Source organism: Schistocerca cancellata, chromosome 1 (assembly GCF_023864275.1).
Source record: "Schistocerca cancellata isolate TAMUIC-IGC-003103 chromosome 1, iqSchCanc2.1, whole genome shotgun sequence".
Classification (NCBI taxonomy): Eukaryota; Metazoa; Arthropoda; class Insecta; order Orthoptera; family Acrididae; genus Schistocerca; species Schistocerca cancellata.
Genome location: NC_064626.1, coordinates 1,162,264,377 through 1,162,286,479, shown reverse-complemented (window position 1 = coordinate 1,162,286,479; position 22,103 = coordinate 1,162,264,377). Strand labels below are relative to the sequence as shown.

General features: G+C 39.4%; 1 protein-coding gene across 1 annotated transcript in view; it reads right to left on the bottom strand.

Moving 5' to 3' along the window:
- Positions 1-22,103, bottom strand: part of LOC126093646 (mitogen-activated protein kinase 1) — a 376,433-nt gene that overhangs the window by 38,133 nt on the left and 316,197 nt on the right. Inside the window, exons 2-4 of the mRNA XM_049908735.1 lie at positions 13,438-13,564; positions 11,843-11,953; positions 10,938-11,072 (exon numbers count right to left, since the gene is read on the bottom strand). Of these exons, the coding sequence (XP_049764692.1) occupies positions 10,938-11,072; positions 11,843-11,953; positions 13,438-13,564 (373 nt within the window). The remainder of the gene's footprint in view (positions 1-10,937; positions 11,073-11,842; positions 11,954-13,437; positions 13,565-22,103) is intronic.

Genomic DNA, 22,103 nt, shown 5'->3' with positions numbered 1-22,103 from the left:
ACTAAGCAGATTCAGAAGGATGTAGGTTGCAGTAAGTACTGGGAGATGAAGAAGCTTGCACAGTATAGAGTAGCATTGAGAGCTGCATCAAACCAGTCTCAGGACTGAAGACAACAACAACAATGTAAGTTATGCGCTAATGTACAACTTCATGCCTAGGAATATAGTAACGCTTGCAATCATCTGTCTTCATGCCTCAACCTACAAAAGGGTTATCCAATGTGGATGGAAACTTGAATAACTCTTAGGATATGCCACTGACCTGGCAAAAGCCAAGATAATTAATAAAAGAATACTTAGAGGCTTCCATTAATAAATTTTGTTATTACATCACCTCAACTCCAGGCCTATGTGCAGCATCATACAGTCGAAAGTACTGAATAACTAATCATACTGGATACCTAGCACCTGTATTCAACAGGATAATACCATTTCCCATATGAAGAGTAGAAGGCCATAACTTTGCTGGATATCTACATGTGAAATACACTATCAGTTATGCGACATATACATCACTATACAGCTTGCTGGCTACGTTCAGACCATAGTGAGAAAATATACAGAAGGAGTAGTAGGAAAATATGAGACATCCAACTGCCTCAACAACAGCTTATGTTACCTTCTATCTACACAATGAGATTAAACAGTTTATTAAGAGAAAGCCTACATTCCCTAATGTAAGTTGGAACTGTTACAGAACAGGCTAACTGAATGTAAGACTCAATGAGCCTAGCATCTGCCTGCAAAAGTCCTCCATTTAAAAGGTATAAAGTAGACCAACTTATACACCCTAACGTAGCTCCGAGTTTATGTACAGCCATTGTCCAATAATTCATTAAGAATTAAAGGCTAGTATCTGAAACATTTTCACTTCCTGGCAACTGAACACCATCATGTATCTGAAGAATAGATGGCCAAACCTTCACTAGATACCTACATATGAAATATATCAACACTTACACGACATACGCACTACTATATAGCCCAAGGTCTACAGTGAAACCACACTAGATACCTAGCACCCATATGCAATAGGTTAATACCATCCTCTATCTGAAGGGTAGACAACCAAAGCTTTGCTAGATAACCACCTGTGAAATATATAGCAGACCCTTATTATTGTACTCCAACACTGGAGGAGTAATAACGAAGTAAGCGATACCTGACTGCATAGAAATAGCCTAGATTAGGAAATTACTTTCCTCTATCCATAAAATGAGCTGTGAAAAGATACGGGGAGATATTCAATAACCTGTCATTTATGCAGCAATGCAGCTCAAGATTAACATTTAACAAAATTAAGTAGAAATTTATAGAACAGATGCATTAAATATGAAACACGGCAACCTAGCTTCTGTGTACAACTGGATATTATTGTCCACTAATTAAACAGTATAAAGAAGATAATTATTTACATAACAGCATAGCCTGAGGTCTACACCCAAACCCTAAGCCAATAAGTATGCAAGGTGAGAATACAAGCAATTTCCACATCCTACAAATGCATGAATGGGGATATTCCCTTCCTCTAACACAAAATAAGTTGTACTAGAGTACTTAGACATTATGTTAATATGTCACTTATACAGCAACATAGCTTGAGGTTTACATGTGACAACATTATGTTAAGTACAGAAGCCCTAACCACATTACTTATAGAAACTTCTGATACCTAGCGTCTGTATGCTACAAGATATTACCACCCACTAGCAACAAAGTGGAAGCCCTTAGATTCACCTGACATTACATGTAAAGAATAATAACGCTTAAGTCACGTACAATGCTACATAGCTTGAAGTCTACTTTCAAAACCCTTATACCACAGGGAGCTAAACTTGCTAAAATCTCTTACATTAAAAGGAAACTGAGTAAAATGGGATTAAAGATGGAGCAATATAACTGAACACCAATTAATTAAGCAAAGTATCAAATCCACACAAACAAACATTTGATCACATAAATTTAGCCCTCGGTCTAAATTCAAGGCCAAAGGGTCAAAAATAATTTTATATCTGATGACCAACTGATACAGATGTATGGAACTAAGACAACACATAGCAAAGTCCACAGACACCAATTTATAGAATATCATGAAATATTCTGAAGAAACTTACCAGCAAAATACAACTGATCGTTGAGAACATTTTCTTTGTATTGTTTGCTGTGTCTGTATACCTGCATACTTTCTAAAATATCAGGTTTCTTACTTTTAGGGGCGTTGAGTAAGACCTTCAAATTGTGATAAATGCCAGTAATATTATGCTTAAATTCTTGAAGATGTTCTCCAAAAGCAGTTTTGTTATGCGTACTAGTGTGTGCTGCATATCTAAAAACAAAAACGACCTGCCACTTTGTTCTACATGGAACCTATTAAAATGCCCACATTCGAGTTTATATTTTAACCTCTTTTTATATTTGTCATTATTAATTCTGATACTGTGCCACAATTTAAAGTTTAAGGTATTAAACATGGAGGGTGACAAGAGTCTGCTCTTATGATCAAACCTGCATATGAGGTTTGTACAAAATACTATATTTGTGTTTCCCATTACCTTTGGAAACTGTAAGATCGAAGTTATTTAAACTTTCATCTTTGTCTAACTTGACTGTAAATTGAATATTCTTTTGTAAACCATTCAGAGCCTCTAGATACTCTAACACACCTTTTTTGTCTTTCCTGATAAGGGTGATCACATTGTCTACGTAACATCGGTAATACGCAGTTCTATAATTAAGTTATATATTTTTTAAGATTGTTCACAAAAATATCGGCCATTATGCCAGATAGACAATTACCCATTGCTAGCCCCTCATTTTGATGACAATTATATTATTAAATAAAAAAATTCCAAGAGTTTGATCAGTTCGACAATTTCTGCCTTACTTAATTTCTGATGAGTTACAAACTTATTCTTAATGACCTCTATACATTCCTTGACAGGAATGTTGGTATATAGATTTTTTTTAATATCAGAAGATACTAACTCTGAATCATTCAGAATGTCAACATTTTCTAAAAATGATGCCAATTCCAAACTATTTATGAGATTTTGAGTTTTTGAAAGCATAATATTCCTTTAATTTTTTATTTGAAAATTTATCCAATTTGTAATTAGGTGCAAATTTTCCCTCTACAATCAGCCTAACACTTTGGTCTTCTTTATGTACCTTGAACTGATGGCACAAAGCATGAACCCGGAAATTCATCATTTTTAAATTGTGCTTTTCTCTTTCATCTAAAATGAAATTACACTTTTTAATTTTCTTGTTAAGAATACACTTAAATTTGTCAGTTGGGTATTCTTCAATACCCTAAGTATTATTTTCAGAAAAGAATTTTTCAGATTTCGAAATAAAATCCTGGCCATGTATTATGACCACAGATTATTCTTATCGGCCTTGGTTACAATCGCTTGGCTGTTTCACAATAATTTTTTATTAATCGAGGCCAAGACCCTAAATTCATTTGTTGTTTGGGTTGAGCCACCACACTTATAAATAATGAAGTTAGGTGCTTTAACTGCTGTTGTCGTACACTTACTTTTACTCATGTTTCAAGCGTCTAATGCTATTTTAGTTTCTGCAACAACTTCTTTCATGCCATATCTAAGACACACACTTTGCAAGTAATATTACAAACCCTTTTCTAATAAATAAATTTCTGCATCACTGAAACAGATATTACTTAAATTCTCCACAAGTTTAGCAAAGACAGGAGCATTTACTATTCTAGCTCCACTGTTACTACGAACCTTGGCTGTCAAACTACACCACTTCTTACATTGTCTATTGTTAACATGATGAAGTAAGCTTTGTATCTTATCAAGAATAAAATTTTTCATAACTTCAAATTGCATTCTAGCTAAAACATTTTTTAAAACTACTTCTACCTTTATTTAGTTTATCCTACATTAAGTGAATTGTTTTATAAATTTCCAGTTCTGTATTTTGATCCATATTATTTGCGTTTTAGCTATAACCTTACTTACAATTCTGTATTCTGTAATTCTGTACAATTCAATACTTACAAATCAATTAAAATTATTATGTACATCACAATTTGGCAAAACATAATTCCTATAACATTACATGTCATCACTAGCAGGACAACAGAAGACAGATTGTCAATAGCTAATGCATGAGATGAACTGACCGCAAGAACAACAGGTGTCGCTGCAGTACATAGATTCTATCACTAAAAGTCAAATACATAATTCAAAAGTAACCATGATTTCAAATATACATACACACTGAAGAACCAGAGAAAGTGGTAAACCTGGCTAATATTGTGCAGGGCCCCCACAAGCAGGCAGAAGTGCCACCAACATGACGTGGCATGGACTCAGCTAATGTCTGAAGTAGTGCTGGAGGGAACTGACACCACGAATCCTGCAGGGCTGTCCAAGAATTCGTAAGAGATCTCTTTTGAACAGAATGTTGCGTTGCAAGGCATCCCAGATATCTCAATAATATTCATGTCAGGGGAGTTTGGTGGCCAGTGGCAGTGTTTAAAATCAGAAGAGCAATCCTGGAGTCACTCTGTAGCAGTTCTGGACATGTGGGGCGTAACATTGTCCTGCTGCAATTGCCCAAGTCAGTTGGACTTGGGCAATTGACTGCAGTGCCATATTCTGTCTGTTTACATATCTCTGTATTTGAATACGCAGGTGATCAGACAGGATGCTTACATACATGTCACCTGTCACAGTCATATCTAGACATATCAGGGGCCCCGTATCACTCCAATTACACATGCCCCACACCATTACAAAGCCTCCACCAGCTTGAACAGTCCCCTGCTGACGTGCATGGTCCATGGATTCATGAGGTTGTCTCCATACCCGTACACATCCATCCGCTCGATACAATTTGAAATGAAATTCGTCCCACGAGGCATCATGTTTCCAGTCATCAATAGTCCAATGTCGCTGTTGACGGGTCAGGCGATGTGTAAAGCTTTGTGTCGTGCAGTCACCAAGGGTACACAAGTGGGCCTGCAGCTCCGAAGCCCACATCGATGGTTGGCACGCTGACACTTGTTGATGGCCCAGCATTGAAATATGCAGCAATTTGCAGAATGTTTACAACTCTGCCTTGTTGAATAATTCTCTTCAGTCACTGTCAGACCCGTTATTGCAGGATCTTTTTCCGGCCGCAGCAATTTCAAAGATTTGATGTTTTACCTGATGCCTGATATTCATGGTTAACTCCTGAAATGTTTGTATGGGGAAAATCCCCACTTCACTACCTCAGTTGTGCATAAACTACAACACTACATTCAAACTCTCTTAAATCTTACTAACCTGCCATTGTAGCAGCAGTAATTGATCTAACAATTGCACAGACTCTTGTCGTCTTATATCGGTGTTATTGACTGCAGCGCCATATTCTGTCTGTTTATATATCTCTATATTTGAATGTGCATGACTATACCAGTTCCTCTGGCACTTCAGTGCAAAAAAGATTCTAAAATGTTTATAAAATATTTTTGAGGTTTTTGACAGAATACTGCTAAGAAACTCCATACATCATATTTATGAAACTTGTGTTATACAATTACAAAACAAGGTTTTCTTTTTCTTTACTGTATCAGTAAGTAAGTGAAACAGTTACAAAACAAAAATAATTTTCTTTATGTTAGATTTTATGCTAAAAAAATGTTTAGTAAGTTTTTAAAATCAAACTACAGCGATGTTCAACTCAATATCTGAAGCTACCACAACCTATTTGAAAATTCTACCATTATAGGGTAACATATCATATTCAATGCACCAAAAAATTAGACACTGTGATAGCCTATGTTAGGTCCGTGAATACTATGTAGGATATCAACAGAAAACTGTCAGAAACAATTACAGTCCGCATCTTGGATTGGGTACATGGGTGTCTGTAGCCAAAGAACATGAAAAACCAAAACGCAATCCTGACTCACAAACCTACAAAAGCTCATTTATTGCATTATATTAATAAGTTATGGACTAATATATAAATTAATGCCTAGGAATATAGTAATGTAGCCAACCATCTGTCTTCATACATCAACTTACAAAAAGGCTATCCAATGTGGATGGAGACTCAACCCATAGAATACGCCACAGACCCAGCCAAGCCCAAAATAAATAATAAAAGAATACTTAGAGGCTTTCCTTAACAAACCTTTTATTACACCATCTTAACTTGAGGTCTATGTGCAGCAGCATACAGTTGAAAGTATACAATATATTTCATCTAACAAATTATGGCCTTCTCCTCTTCAGATAGAAAGTGGTCCTGTTGCATACAGATGCTACATATCTAGTGTGGTTAGTTCTTCCGCATTTTCAACTGTACGCTGTTGCACATAGGCCTCAAGTTACGGTGGTGTAATAAAAGAATTTACTGAGGGAAGCTTCTGAGCATTCTCTTATTAATTATTTTAGCTTACGCCAGGTCTGTGGCATATCCCATGGGTTATTCAAGTTTCCATCCATGCTGCATAGTCTTTTTTTAGGTTGATGTATGAAGACAAATGGCTGCAGACATCCATGTTCTGTTATGTCATGGGAGAGATGTTTTATCGAATTGTGGTGCACAGGGTAATTTTAATTCTGATGTGCCAACGCATCGCTCATTTCACATTTTATGTGCATGAAAATTCAATGGAAACATTTTGCATATAGCTGGCACACAATGTTTGTCATAAACTTTATGAAAATATGTTGTCTCCTTGTTCTTCTGTGGGTTAATGTTGCATTATTTATATAACAGTTTCTAGCACTTCTTGTAATTTCTTCGATCTCATGGCTGCCTTCGGACACCGCTGCTCTGAGATTACAGTACAGCAAGGTTCCATTTTCTGGGCACACTCTTTCAGGCAGGCACTTGAGTGGTGAAAAGCCATCATTGTTGGCCTCAAGTGATGGTAACTTTATATAGTTGCAATAGGTCGCCATTCCTGACATGCCACAATAACCAGCTACCCTCATATATCACTAAGCAACATGCACCACAAATCAGATGAACAGTGACATTAACGTAGGTGGGAGGGACCAACCACACTTACTGCAACTCCCTGCAGCACCCAAAGAATCTCTCACTAGCTGTGTGCCACTTGGCATATAATTTGTGCCCTGACCCAGCGAAACCCACCAGCCACTGCAGCCAGCAGAAGTTGCTCGCCCGTTCTCACCAGTCCTTGACCAACAGTCTCTGATGGCTCATCAGCCTGTCACCATCTCAAACATTATCCACAACATCTAAGCTGGGAGCACCCAGGCAGAATCCCTGGTGGAGATTCATCTCCCCTCATCCCCTGATTCGTCAACTCAGGCACAGGTCTTGTCACTTTCAATCCTGTGTGCTTCTTAGAGAGGGAAGGGATTGATGTGCATGTCAGATGTAAAGTCTTTTGCAATTGAGAGCCGGAGCGATCAGGAACTCCACATTATGCCATGTTTCAAATACATCCTGAGCAGTGCCTCCAGAGTCGTAGCTTTCTTGGTACGACCAAGCCGTCTCCGAAGTCAGTCATGTTCTAGTGTAACCCTGTATCTCATTTACTCAACCTACATTCACTCCTGCAAACTTGTTAAATTCTTCATGCTGTCGCAATTGTAAAATTTTTATGTTTATCCCTGACCATGATTTCACATACTCTGCCAACTGGCATTCAGTGTTTTTTGTGGTGGCACTTATAGCGTCATTTATAGTTCAAAACAGTATCTTTTATCTGAGACATCAATGCCTCTGAAGCTAACTGTGTTTGTAAATAATAAAGGTATTTAAAGGCTGTGAAAATTTGTCAGTTTTAATTAGCACTGTGTTTCCATTAAGAAGTGTTGAATATGTTGTCTCAAAGAATCACTGAAGCTTCCTTATTGGGACTAATAAGGTTATGTACTGGATAATCTATAGCTCTATTACAATGAATGGACATTCACATAAAGGATGAAGACAATATGCTTGGCTGCAAGCCTACAAACCTTTTTGGATAAACCCGTCTGATTTTTCCTGCTTTCACAGTGAACCTAGAAGTCAGACACCTCTCCCCATACATTATTCCAGGTCCAATCAATCAATCACTCAATCTCAAAATCTCTCTCTCTCTCTCTCTCTCTCTCTCTCTCTCTCTCTCTCTCTCACACACACACACACACACACACACACACACACTATGTTAATTTACTCAAAAACCTATCAATCAGCCTGTAGCAGCTGTAAAATGTAGCCTGGAAGCATAATGTAGCCATATATTAACTCTGAAGGAGAACACTGTCCAAAAACTCAGCAGCGATTTAGATCTCATCCGTGTGCCTGTCAGCACTTTAACATCTTGACTGTAGATTGGATGCTTACCATTACCTCCTATTATTTACATCCCACCCACAATTGCCTAATAACATACTAACAGGTACAAGGGTGGTTTGAAAAGTTCTCGGAACCACCATCAGAGGTTAGTGCTAGCACAACGAGTTGTTCATGTGATATTCATCGGCCTGTTGCCTGTAAACACATGCCACGTCAGTGCTCTTGGAAGAGAGCTGTGGCAGTAACATGGCTCTGTTGTTGTTCACATGTAGTGATTTGCGCAGATGGAAAAAACTGAGATTCAAACAGTGATTAAGTACTTCGTCAAGAAAGGTATGAAAGCAAAGGACATTCATGCTGATTTCCAGAACACACTGGGAGACTCTGCTCCTTCATATTCAACTGTTGCCAAGTGCACAAATGAATTTTTGGTTGGGAGAGCTTAGATGATGATCCGCGCAGTGGTTGGCCAAGATGTGACACTAATCCACAAATCATTGCAAAATTGCACAAAATGGTCAAGGAGGATCTCTGAAAGTGTGTGAAACTGCTGACATTTGCTAGATGTCATCTGAAAGGGTGTATCACATGTTAACTAAAGAATTAGAAATGAAAAAAATATCTGCAAGGTAATTGCCATTGCCATGGCAAAATTATACAAACTAAGGTATGAACTGTTGCCACACCTGCCTTATTCACCTAATATGGCTCTGCCAGACTCATCTCTTCCCAAAACTGAAAATTTTTCTTGGTGGATGAAGATTCACTTCAGATGAAGAATTGATAGCTGGAGTTGACAACAATTTTGCAGGCCTGGAGGAAACTCATTTTCGAGATGCGATCAAGGCACTGGAACATTGTTGGACCAAGCCTATTCTGTTTCTAGAACTTTTCAAACCATGCTCGTATCTTGTGAGGTAAAATGAAAGGCACACCAAGCATCAAAATAACACACACACACACACACACACACACACACACACACACACTCTGCATTAAAATGTGATGCACAACAATCTGTAAAATGAAATACAGCACAGTGGTGTACCTCTCACCAAAGACAGAATCTAAACATTCCCTATTTGGAGGAGGACCAGAATCAGTTCTCGTACAAGTGGAAGAAAGGTCCTTGGTTTCAAAAACTTCTTCTTATTGTCCTTTACTGCTAGCCACTTCTCTGCACAGTAACAACAGACAGTACAATTTATCATGTGGAGGTTTCTTTCTCTGATGATTCTGCATGCTCATTTCTTCTTTTCAGAGTACATGGAGGAGGAAGTCCTAGATGTTATGAAATGTTAATCTATTTGGTATGTTCACTGGAGAGACTGAAGAGCACCCTGAAGGTCAAGGCAATTTAAGAATTTAATGGCACTTCAGAAACTGAAATATCTGGTAAGCAAATCATAGGAAATATTCATAGATAACCGTGTAGCAGCCATGCGAGTCCTCCTCCACATACTTATTAGCTTATACTGCCACACAGTTTTTCGCTCCAATAAAATAATTATTTTATAAAGGTTCCTGCTCTGCACAGTTCCCAAATGACCTCATTTTTATGGTCAGTTTTCCTACCTTTCTGCAGTTGGTACGCAAGCAGAATTCCATTAACTGCGAGGTGGACATTACCCTGGATGGCAGGAGGACCTTTAAGCCTTTCACAATCAGCCATTTATGCACACTAGCCAAGTCCTAAATTGGACCCCCCTCCCCATTACTGATAGTTTTGGTACATTAATAGCTGTCATTAATATTTAGATATGTGATTCCTTTCATAGAAAATATATAATCTGTGTTACATGAATTATCCTGTAATCATTGACTCAAGAGGTTAAAATTGATGAATCATCATTGGAAGTCTCAAGTGGTAGAAGAAAACAGTAAAATCATCCACAAACTGATATATGTAATGACTTTTTTATAAAAAGAGAATTATTGGCAATAATAAAACACAATTATAGTACGAAGTCTGAAAACACTCTCTCAAAGACATCAATGGTTTAACCTATGTTCAGAAAGGATATTAACAAATTTCTATCTATTAGTATTCTTTGTGCCGAATGCCTTGCCGCAGTGTTAGAGCACTGAAGTTAAGTGCTGTTGGGATCAGCTAGCATGTGGATGGGTGACTGTCTGGGTCTGCTGAGTGCTGTTGGCAAGAGGGGTGCACTCAGCCCTTGTGAGGACAACTGAGGAGCTACTTAATTGAGAAGTAGCACCTCCAGTCACAAAAACTGGCAATGGCCAGGAGAGCAGTGTGCTGACCACATGCCCTTCCATATCCGTATCTAGTGATGCCTACCACTTGGGGATAATGTGATGGTCAATCAATACCACTGGGCCTTCCAAAGCCTGTTCAGACAGTGCGTTGATCAATTCCTTTTAGTCCAGTGCTTAGTGTCTTCATAGGACTTCTTGAAACTAATATGAAATGATGGGATTTCCACTGCTGTCCTTCCAAATATAAATCCAGTGCCATACCACTGCACCACCTTACTCTGTCATTACTCATAAAAATAACAATACTTTAACACCACTTAAAATGTTCACCTAGGCTCCAATTATCCTATACCACCAAGATAAAATGTGCTCACTGTGGGAAAGTATCAGTAAATCACAAAAGCTTTTTAAATGAAAATGGATTAATATACCTTGAGATCACAAGTTGTATTGAGTAGTAAGTTGCTGGGTTTGAGATCACGATGCAACACGTTTGCTGAGTGGATGTACTTCAGGCCTCTTAGTATTTGATACAGAAAGTAACAAATGTGGTCGTTGCTCAGTTTCTGAAACATCAGAATAGATATCTAATTAGTAAACATGAAATTTAAGCTTATAAATAAAGAAACAAAATCTTACAAGCTGTTTTATAGGCAAAATAATTGCACCGATTAAATAAATAAACTACCTGTAAATTAAAAGAGTAGAGGAAACACACAGATTACGATTACATCAAAATATCTTTAGCAATAAAAGGCAATGTAGAAGAAAGCATTGAACCTTCAACTATGGAGTTCATTACAGTTATTAATCATTGTCACCCAATTGGAAACAGAAAAGAAAATTTGAGGATATGACACTTTCCAAACTTGAGACTAACTAAAAAAAGGACCAAATACTTTTGGTTTAAAGGGTACCACTCACTGAAAAGTAGAAGTATTCGATCGGCACACACAAAAGAAAGAAAACATGCTAGCTTTTGAAGTTGCCATTTGACAAGCTACAGTAAAATAATGCACACAGAACTCCCCACCCCCACACACACACACACACACACACACACACACACACACACACACACAAAACTCATCATAGGAGAACTCTGAAAGCCAGCAAATTGTCCGTTTTGGTGTGCCTGTTGCCAACTCAACGGTTCTACTTTTCAGTGAGTGTCTCCTTTTATTCAAGAGTATTTACATTCTACAAAAACTTTCCTACAAAGTTTAAAATAGTATTAAAATAGAAAAGCACAATATAGCCTCAAAAATTAATTCCCTCATTTGACATGCACAAATGAAGATGTAAATTTATAAGCTGTCTTTCCATACAGCCTTACCTGTGTTTTGAGGAGCTTGTAAAGATCAGTCTCCATAAGGCATTGCACAATGTACACATCTTTCATCTGATCTATGGTCACTGCTCGAATTATGTCTCTGATATCTATTATCTGTTGAACATATTCATAATTAAATACAATACAAATACAAGACAAATACATGATAGAAAAACAGACCTGAAAACTGAGAAACTGTAACTATAGATATATACAAAAGTATGTATGTTTGGAGCAATTTCAGATAAAATTTGTACACACATTACTTACAACAAGGAGTAAGAAAAAACACTGGATTGATTGACCCTTTGGGAGTGACAAAGAGAAAGGGCACAATGCAAAAATGAGTGAATCAATAAAATGCTTAATGCAGTTTCAACCAAATTTTGTTTGTTTGTAAATTATTATCTGGAATAAATATTACTGGAAGGAAAATTCATAGCAACCATAAGCATTTGAAAAATATGCCATGTAAAATTAATTTTCAAAAAACAATTAATATGTGAAATCTGCAGTTTCAGGAGTCACTGGGATGATTGCTGACAGTCCTGATGGCATCAGCATGCCATTTCAGTCAACAAAATTACTAGAGCTGTGCAGAACCTTGTAGGATAAATGAACTTGCAAATAATCCATTCTGAAAAAGGGTTATATAAGTAACTGGAAAATAACATAGAATAAATCAGAAACACTTTTGACTGGAAAAAAATCACAGTACCAATTATCACTATACTTCCATTATCTGTACTGGACAACAAGGGAGAAGAGGTGGGGAGGGGGGGGGGGGGGGGCAGCAACAACACTAAGTTACCTGCTAGAACTTTTATCAAATAAGAGTGCTGCAGCCCATTTGAGACTCCTTGAATTTTCCTCAGAGTATTCTTTCACTGCCTATCATTCTTACTACACTTCCACTAACGCTACAACAGCCACTTGTTTTCTTAAGCTACATGTTTTTCTTGTCATCTCCTCTTGTGCCTTGTTCTCTACCATTTCTTGTTAGAAGGAGATGCCTTATCGGAGCTCCCAAAACCAGTTAACTGTATTGAAATGTCCTGCTCCTATTTGTATCTCTTCTTCCCCCAGGCCAATTCAGTATCCGAGATAGTTTTATATTTGTTGTTTTTAATGCCTGAAGTGGCATTTCATCTGTGTTTTTAATAACTGATGTCTGTTACTCTTCTATGAAATGTGTTCAGTTATTTATATCTGTATTGCTTTCTGTTGCTTCATACAGCTGCTGGAAAAATTATGCAGATGCTGCAATATTCCATTCTAGAAGCAGTCGTTCTTCTGTTTCCATTTATATTAATATTAATATAAACATTTTATAAGCAAAATGTTACATTTACTTCTCCTTTTCATGTTTTCAAATTTGAAAAGCATGTTGGTGATCACCAAATTTCAAGATACATAAAACAATGTAACTGGATGCTTATGTTAACTACCCATACATAATGGGTACTGATGTATTTACTATTGTTATTACAATTCAACCAGAAATAACACAGTTCTGTTAATCAGAACAAAGGAAAAATACAATAAATATCTAATTATTGCCCAGATATGTCCAGTACTCAAAATGTCATAGTACTTACATTTTCATGCTTAAACCTCGTCAGGATTTTAATTTCCCTTAGTGTTCTCTGACAGTATGTTTGGTGTTCGAAGGGTGAGATCTTTTTAATTGCCACCTTCGTTTTTGTGACATTGTCGTAGGCAGATCTGTAAACAAAAAGGGGAACATTATAAAATCTTATCTGCAATGAGTGTTAGATTTTTGCTTAGAACTACTGTATGGAATGTAATCAATTACAATACAGAATACATCATACTAGTGTCAGCTGTACATTAGCCAACCTACTATTCTCTCTATCCAGTGAAAAAACGTTAAGCACAAGAAAACATGAAGACAAGCGAAATATTTCTGAAACTGGTGTTGGCATCTTCCAGGATCAGCTCTCTTGATCAGCTTTGAAGGCACAGCTTCTGTTATACCTGAAGATGGAATCAAATTATCACAGGAAAAGTTCAGTTCTTACAACTGCATTTCCTTTCAATTTCACAGAATGTATGGAGGCAAAAGCAGAACAAAAATTTTGAATTTCTTGCACTGTAATCCTGCCAACACTTAACCACTATTCTTCTGTTTTGACAGATAGTGGCATGTTCAACAGTCTGTAGGTCCTGTTCAAACACAAAAGTGACTAGCTGTGGCATGTCTGTGGAATGTATCGCTGCAGAAAATATCCAAAAAGTAAGAAGATCTATTAGCTGCCTGCCTGCAGAAGTACTTTAGCATTCGGTTCCACACAGAAACCATTTACCAAAACAAAACTGTTGTTGATGAGATTACAACAACAATGGCTTTGACAGAGATTTGTTCTTTTTGCATGCTGAATTTATACTTTCACTTCCATAAATAAATATCAGTGTTCCTGAGCCTTTCACCTCCATCAGACATATTTGTACTGCATTGCTTACGTCACCTGTGTATGACTGTTTTCAGATCGTAAAATTGTATGGCATATCCGTGGTGACTGGGTGTTGTGTGTTGTCCTTAGGTTAGTTAGGTTTAAGTAGTTCTAAGTTCTAGGGGACTGATGACCATAGCTGTTAAGTCCCATAGTGCTCAGAGCCATTTGAACCATTTTTGTATGGCATATCACATACTTGGTAGTCTCTCCCCTTGCTGCGTGAACATTTCTTACTTCACAGGATCACTAAATTGCACCATCAGATGTGAAATTACAGCCTCATTCTCTCTTGAACACATCTGACAAGCTAGCAATAATATCACTGTGGACAAAATTGGTAAGAAAATAAGGGCCTTATGCCATTATTTACGTACTACACACTACAACAACTTGCAGTGCATTATTCTTTTCACAACAAATGCAACATGTGCAACCACTGCTTAGGAAAGCCATGCAAAATTCTAAAGCTGCATTGCTGCTCCTGCACTTTACTCTTGTATCAAAAGATATGGTTAAGAGTTTTTAGACCACACCAAAAGATAACACACTCCTTTGCACATCAATTAAATATACCATAATAAGTATTTTGTAACTTTTGGCAGGAATGATGTGAGCAGAACATATACATACAAGTAAAAAATGTTGCTGCACTTCACACAGGTATACATCCAGCTTTCTTGAAAGTGATCAATGTACTGATCAAGATAACAACTGTCTGTACAAGCTATCTGGAAATGTTAATAATAAAAAAACTGTAATGATGCACTACCACTTCTGTTGCAGCCAGAAAATGAGAGGGTTGCAAATGTCTTGAGCAGAGTGAAGTTCTGACTGAAGAATGTCTACAAGATTCTGTGCAAAAGAACAATTGTGTTTCACAGCTACTATCATTCACTGGACTAAAAGAGATAAGGGGCTGGGGATGCATCAGCAAGAGCTATGTATGTGATCAGTGACCGAAAGTAGCAAAGAAATGCTCACTAAATGCCAGTCAGAGATGTTACTACAAAGATAGCATGCACCACATGAAATGAAGCTCCAAGAACTTATCTTCTGAATGGCAGGAAGGTTGAAGGTGAAAGAGCTGTCTGCATCATTAGAGTCGGAGTAATGAAACAGGTCGACGAAGGTGGAAAGGAAAAGGTCTTAGCTTCGTTACAGAGGTGATTTTGAATACCTGTTATCATCACCACCTATGAGTGTATAATTTTAATCACTACAACACACACACACACACACACACACACACACACACACACACACACACACACACACACAATGTGCAGGTTCATAGTTGAAGGCTCTGGAATGGACTTTTCCCCAAAGATATATTAAAATACGTTTTCCAGTAATGTATTGCAGGCATGAATAGCAGAAAGCACTTCGAATATTTTCCTAGTGGAATTGGATTGTAACAGTCAATTTCTTAAGAACTGCTGATACTGAATGATGTTCTTCAAATGGATAGTAGAGATTCTTAAGAAGCTCCTTAAAATTATGATTAGTTTGACATAGCAGAGGTTTAGGGGTGTGATGTCTACAGAGAACGGCTCTATGAGTTTCTGATACTATCAACAAATTGAACTTAAGGAAATTGTAATAGCTTCCACTTGTACAGGGACACTGAAAGTTCACTCTCGAATTCCTGTCTCCACACCTCTTTACTAGGTACTGAGTCATCATTAATTAACTTCTAATAGTACTGTCATGCTATTTTTAAAGATACTGTTGTTTCTGGCATTGGCAGTTCTCTCCACTGTAGAAAAGAACGTAAATGTTTCACTAGAGTGCACTACGTCCACACGTGTCAGCACCTACAGAGAGTTCTACAAGCGATTTCATGAAACAAGGACATGAAATTTCCAGTTGCAAATAAGCTCTTCGCCTCCTAATGGCATTTGCTTGATAAAGCCCATTATTTAAGAGGAGTTTTACTGCCACTTCTTGAGGTGCACTTTGATGGATTTTGCAATGTTTCCATTACACAGATTGGCCAGAAACCACATATTTTGAGACATAATTGGGGGGAGAGAATGGAGAGGTGGACTCTCCGGCAGTCACGAATTTGACTACTTTGTCAACTGACTGGCAACCTTTCGCAGACTGGAAATAACGTGCGGCATCTCTTCAAGACACATACTCCCAAAATCACAAACTGCTTGGACCGAAATAGGTTCAGTTTTTGACAGGATGGAGGATAGGTTAGGATCTATTCTATCAGGGAAATTAGTATCTAATCTAATCTCCTTGCGCAGGATGGTCACCATGACAGCTCTTTGCTTGGCGATGAGTGCTGCATCTCAGTGTTTTTAATGGCAAAAGACGCCGAATGCACGTGAATGAGGTACAGGGGTTGAACAAAAACGTAGAAACATTGCGAGAAATGCATGTTTGAAAAATTCAGATGCTAGCTCTGTTGTCTTTCATCATGAATGACACCTGTGGGATGACCCCAATACCCTGCAAGTATCAGTTGTGATCAGAACAACGTTCTGCATGGTTGTGAGTGCTTCATGTTGGACCTAAGTGAATTTGAATGCAGGCAAATTGTTGGTGCTTGTATGGTGAGTGCTTGCATAACGGCATACAGGGAAAGTAATAAAAAATCGCCTGCTAAGTCACAATGCAGACGAAAGTGGGTGCTGAGTGATTGTGACAGTTGGTCACTGAAGAGGATAGTGACAGGAAATAAGAGGACAACAGCTGCAAAAGCCACTGGACAACTGGATTTCGCACTCCTGAATCCTACCAGTGCTGAAACAACTGAAGGGAACTCCATAAGCAGCGAATTGCAGGGTGAACTGGAATTCCAAGAACACTCACCAGTGATGCAAATGTCCCTAACAGGAAAACGTGGATATGAAGCCAGAAACCTGGACTATGGAGCAGTGGAAGAAAGACATTTGGTTGGATACGTCTTGTTTCACACTGTTTTCAAATTCAGGCCCAGTTTTCGTCCCAAGATTGACACATGACGGGGCTCATAACGATTTGGACAGCCATATCATGGCATCCCACGAACCCCAGGGTTACCCTGCAAGGTCGCATTACTGCCAACGATTGAGCAGATCATGTCTATGCCATAGTAAAACAGCTCATGTGGTGTTGATAGAATTTCTAACAGAATTCTGAAAAGTTATTCCAACTTACTAGATAGTGTCCTAAATAATATACGCAATGCATCACCGGCAAATGGAATTTTTCCAGAGATTGAAATATGCAATTGTTAAGAATGACAAGAATGATTTAAAAAATAATCGTCCAATTTCCGTATGAGCATCTTTTTCCAAAATATTCGAAAAAGTGATGTGCTGAAGTGTAATCTCTCACTTAAGTGGAAACAGCTTACTTAGCATATCAAAGTTTGGATAGCTGCTCGACAAAGAATGCTACTTATACATCCCACCAAATGGTACCGCCTTAAACAATAAAATATCGCCAGTTGGTATTTTTTCTAATCATTCAAAGACGTTTGTATAGCTCGTGTTATTTTATTAGAAAAATTCAAATTGTATTGAACTGGTGACTTTACACACAGACAGTTTGAATCATATTTCACAGACAGAATGCAAAGGGTTGAGTTGAATAATTCAAACAATGTCGGAAGCGTAAAAAATTCTAGTGACTTGCGAAAAATCACAAAGAGACTAACATTCAGATAACTCCTTCGTAGGGCAAAAACTTTGCCGGAAATTTTAAGCATGAATTATAACCTCAAAAAATAATTTGTTCAAGTGAGAATGGTGGCGTATCTTATGTTTAAGTTTCTGTAGTGGATCTTCTTTCTGTTGTGGTAGGTGGCCATTAGCTACCTACAAATTACTGCTGCTGCTTCAAATGTGTGTGAAATCTTATGGGACTTAACTGCTAAGGTCATCAGTCCCTAAGCTTACACACTACTTAATCTGAATTACCCTAAGGACAAAAACACACACCCATGCCCGAGGGAGGACTCGAACCTCCGCCGGGACCAGCCGCACAATCCATGACTACAGCGCCTGGACCTCTCGGCTAATCCCGCGCGGCGCTGCTGCTTCATGTGTTTTTATCCCAGTAGGGTAGGATATGGTTTACAAATGTGGTGTATGTGTTTGCACTTCCGTGCTTTAAGCGATCAGATCATCTTATTACAAAATTTGCCTCTCTCAAATACTCTAAATGACAGTCATTCAAGATTAACGTTTTGCTGAATTTCTTTGAAGCTCTGCGGCAGTGTGTTTGTAATACAACTTTTTCATTTTCATCTCATACATTCGCAAAACTTCTCTGGTTATTCGAATAACTGAGGAATGATTGTATAGAACTCGCCACTTTCTTTTCGAGACATTTTAATAGCAACAGCCGCAATGCAGCACTCGTCTCCAAGCACAGAGGCGTCGGGGCATCCATCCCGCACTGGGAGGTTAAAATAGACTAAACTCCTTGATAGAATAGATTCCAATCTAAGGTAACCTGACTACCTTGATACCGCCACAAATTGACAAAGGAGATCGAACGCACTGTGAGCGGTCGGCCAATGTTATCGGTCGACCTCTGCCGACGGCGTATGGCGGTCGTTGTCGGTGCCATTGTGAACGCAGCTTTTTAGAGAGGGAATGAAATGATGTCGAGCATCGCGCTGACAGCCAACAGGTAGGTGTGTGTATCCTTTGTTCTGCAAGACGCGGTCTTCCGTTCCGCGTGCTACAGCGTCAGGCGTTGCACCCTCGGCGTACGCGCCAACAGCAGTACCACAATCAATAATGGCGGGAGAGGGCTGAGCGGAAAGGGTGAGGGAGTGAGGGAAGCGGCGAGGGAGGGAGAGAGGGAGAGTGAGAGAGAAAGAGAGAGAGAAAACGGAGGGGGAGGGGGAGGGAACTGGAGGCAGCCACAACAGCCGACGAAAGGGAATGGCGACGCCGTCTCCTACAACCCCATCGGCGTGTCTGTTGCGAATTTCGCAAGTGCGTGCCACAGCGGAGCGGTGCAAGACACGGTCTCGCGACTGTGCCTAATTATTACTGTCACAAAATGCGATAGACAGCAGGTTTAAAATAAAACACAGTAGTTCTCTCTCTCTCTCTGTGTGTGTGTGTGTGTGTGTGTGTGTGTGTGTGTGTGTGTGTTCCAACACGCAAGCTCGAATTCATGCATAGCGAGAAAGATCGGGGTTCAAATACTCGGCCGGCCAGTCCGATTCACCATGTGTTCTTTGTGTTCCGTAAATCACTTTAGGCGAACGTCAGCATAATTTATCCTCAAATACAACAACTCACTCTTTCTCTCGGCCTAGTCCAACGGAACTAGTTTTCCGGCGTGAATCACGTCGATGTTAAGCTACACTATGTGATGAAAAATATCCGGACACCCCCAAAAAACATACGTTTTTCATATTAGGTGCCAGGTATTCCATATCAGCGACCTCAGTAGTCATTAGACATCGTGAGAGAGCAGAATGCGGCACTCTGCGGAACTCACGGATTTCGAACGTTATTGAGTGTCACTTGTGTCAAACGTCTGTACACGAGATTTCCACACTTCTAAGCATCCCTAGGTCCACTGTTTACGATGTGACAGTGAAGTGGAAACGTGAAGGGATGCGTACAGCACAAAAGCGTATGGGCCGACCTCGTCTGTTGACTGACAGAGACCGCTGACAGTTGAAGAGGGTCGTAATGTGTAATAGGTAGACATCTATCCAGACAATAACACAGGATTTCTGACCAGCACCAGGATCCACTGCACGTACTACGACTGTTAGGCGGGAGGTGAGAAAACTTGGATTTCATGGTCGAGCGGCTGTTCATAAGCCACACATCACGCCGGTAAATGCCAAACGCTGCCTCGCGTGGTTTAACGAGCGTAGACATTGGACGATTGAACACCGGAAACCGTAGTGTGGAGTGACGAATCACGGTAAACAATGTGGCGATTCGATGGCAGGGTGTGGGTATGGCGAATGCCCGGTGAACGTCATCTGCCAGCGTGTGTAGCGCTTACCGCAAAATTCGGAGGCGGTGGTGTTACGGTGTCGTCGTGTTTTCCATGGAGGGGGCTTGCACCCTTTGTTGTTTTGCGTGGCACTATCACAGCACAGGCCTACATTGATGTTTTAAGCTGAATAGTGGCTCTCAAAAACGTGGATGAATTTTTGATAATGCATCATAAACCAAAATAAAAAGACGGCCTATCTGAAAACACTATTAATCTTAATCTCATAGAAACTGCCGTATTGTTTAAATAACGAGAGCTATACGATGTCGTTGTACGAAATGGAATTGAAAGATAAAATTAGCAGTACGGAACGGGAATAGGTACTGTTCTCCAGAGAACCGCTTCTCTTTTCCGTTCCCGAAGTAGGTGATCATAACATACCTGCGTAGCCTCCCCCTCGCCAAAATCTCGCTTCTGCTTGGTTTCATGCGGTCCACCATGATTCTTCTCTCACGCGCCAACATCCTCGTCTCACAATAACTGGCGCAGTGGTTAGCACACTAGACTCGCATTTGGGAAGAGACTGTTCAAACTCTGATTTCGGTTTTTTGTCATCTCCCTAAATCGCTTCAGGCATATACCGGGATGGTTCCTTTGAAAGGGCAAAGGCGACTTCCTTTCCCATCCTTCCCTAATCCGATGGGACCGATGACCTCGCTGTTTGGTACCCTTCCCCAAAAACCAAAACAAACAACAAACCAGCTCTTACATCCAACACTTACCTATAATCTTTAACCGAGAAAGAAAGTATAATATTAAAGAAAGGAAGATTAAGGTTTAATGTACCATCGACGACGATGTCATTATAGGCCGAGTACAGGATCGTGTTGGGTAAGGATGACGAAGCAAATCGCCGGACATTTGCCTTTCAGTGAAACCACGGAAAACCTAAATCTGGATGGCACGACGGGGATTTCAACTGCTGTCCTCCCGAATACGAGCTCAGTACTTCACACATGCGCCGCCTCGCCTGGTAGATGAAGAAGGGATTAAAACACACAAGTGTCCACAGTTATCGACCGCGGCACGGACATCGCACCTCTGATGGGAAGCTGGAACGGTTTCGGGAGAAATACGAAGATGTACTGCGGACCTCCTGGGGACGGCCTACCCAGCCTGGTGTGCACACTCCCTACCTGTTACCTAACGACAAACAGCCGAAAAATCCGTATGCGATAAACCAATACAGCTGGAACAATACTAAATCTGTGCGTATTTCTCCTATAAACGGGATGCTACGAAAAGTCCATTAATATTACACATTTCAAAAGTTTTGCATTTACGTTTGATCTGTTGCATTAAGACGAAAAGCTGTTCTCGATAAAAAGAGAACAGCGCTGAAGGGAGTGTCCTCAACGGAAGTAATGGCAACTATTTCCATCACTGATGGCGGGACTTTCCTAAAGTTCTGGGATCTTGGACACCGCCACCCGTATGTTCCAGCGTAAATTCAGTCTCGGTAAGGATGTAAAAGGCAAAAGGCTGTGTCCGAAACTTCTAGCACTCACCGTAAGTTATTCCGAGAAACCAATTAAAATCTATATAATGTTGCTAGAGCTGCTTTGAAACACAGTCCCTTCGACCTTCCTCCTACCACAATTTTTTTGTACCACTGGGGTCATACAGACGCGTAGTAATTCACACGGCTTTTATTGACATGAACTAACATAAAAAGTCATCATTCTATTTTCACTAATGTTACATTCAAGAAACGAACAGCTTAAATTGTGGTTGGGTTGGGCTCAGTGGCACTCAGTGGAAAAGCCAAAAATCACATGAATAAATTTCAGTGTGTTGCAAATATGAAATGGAAC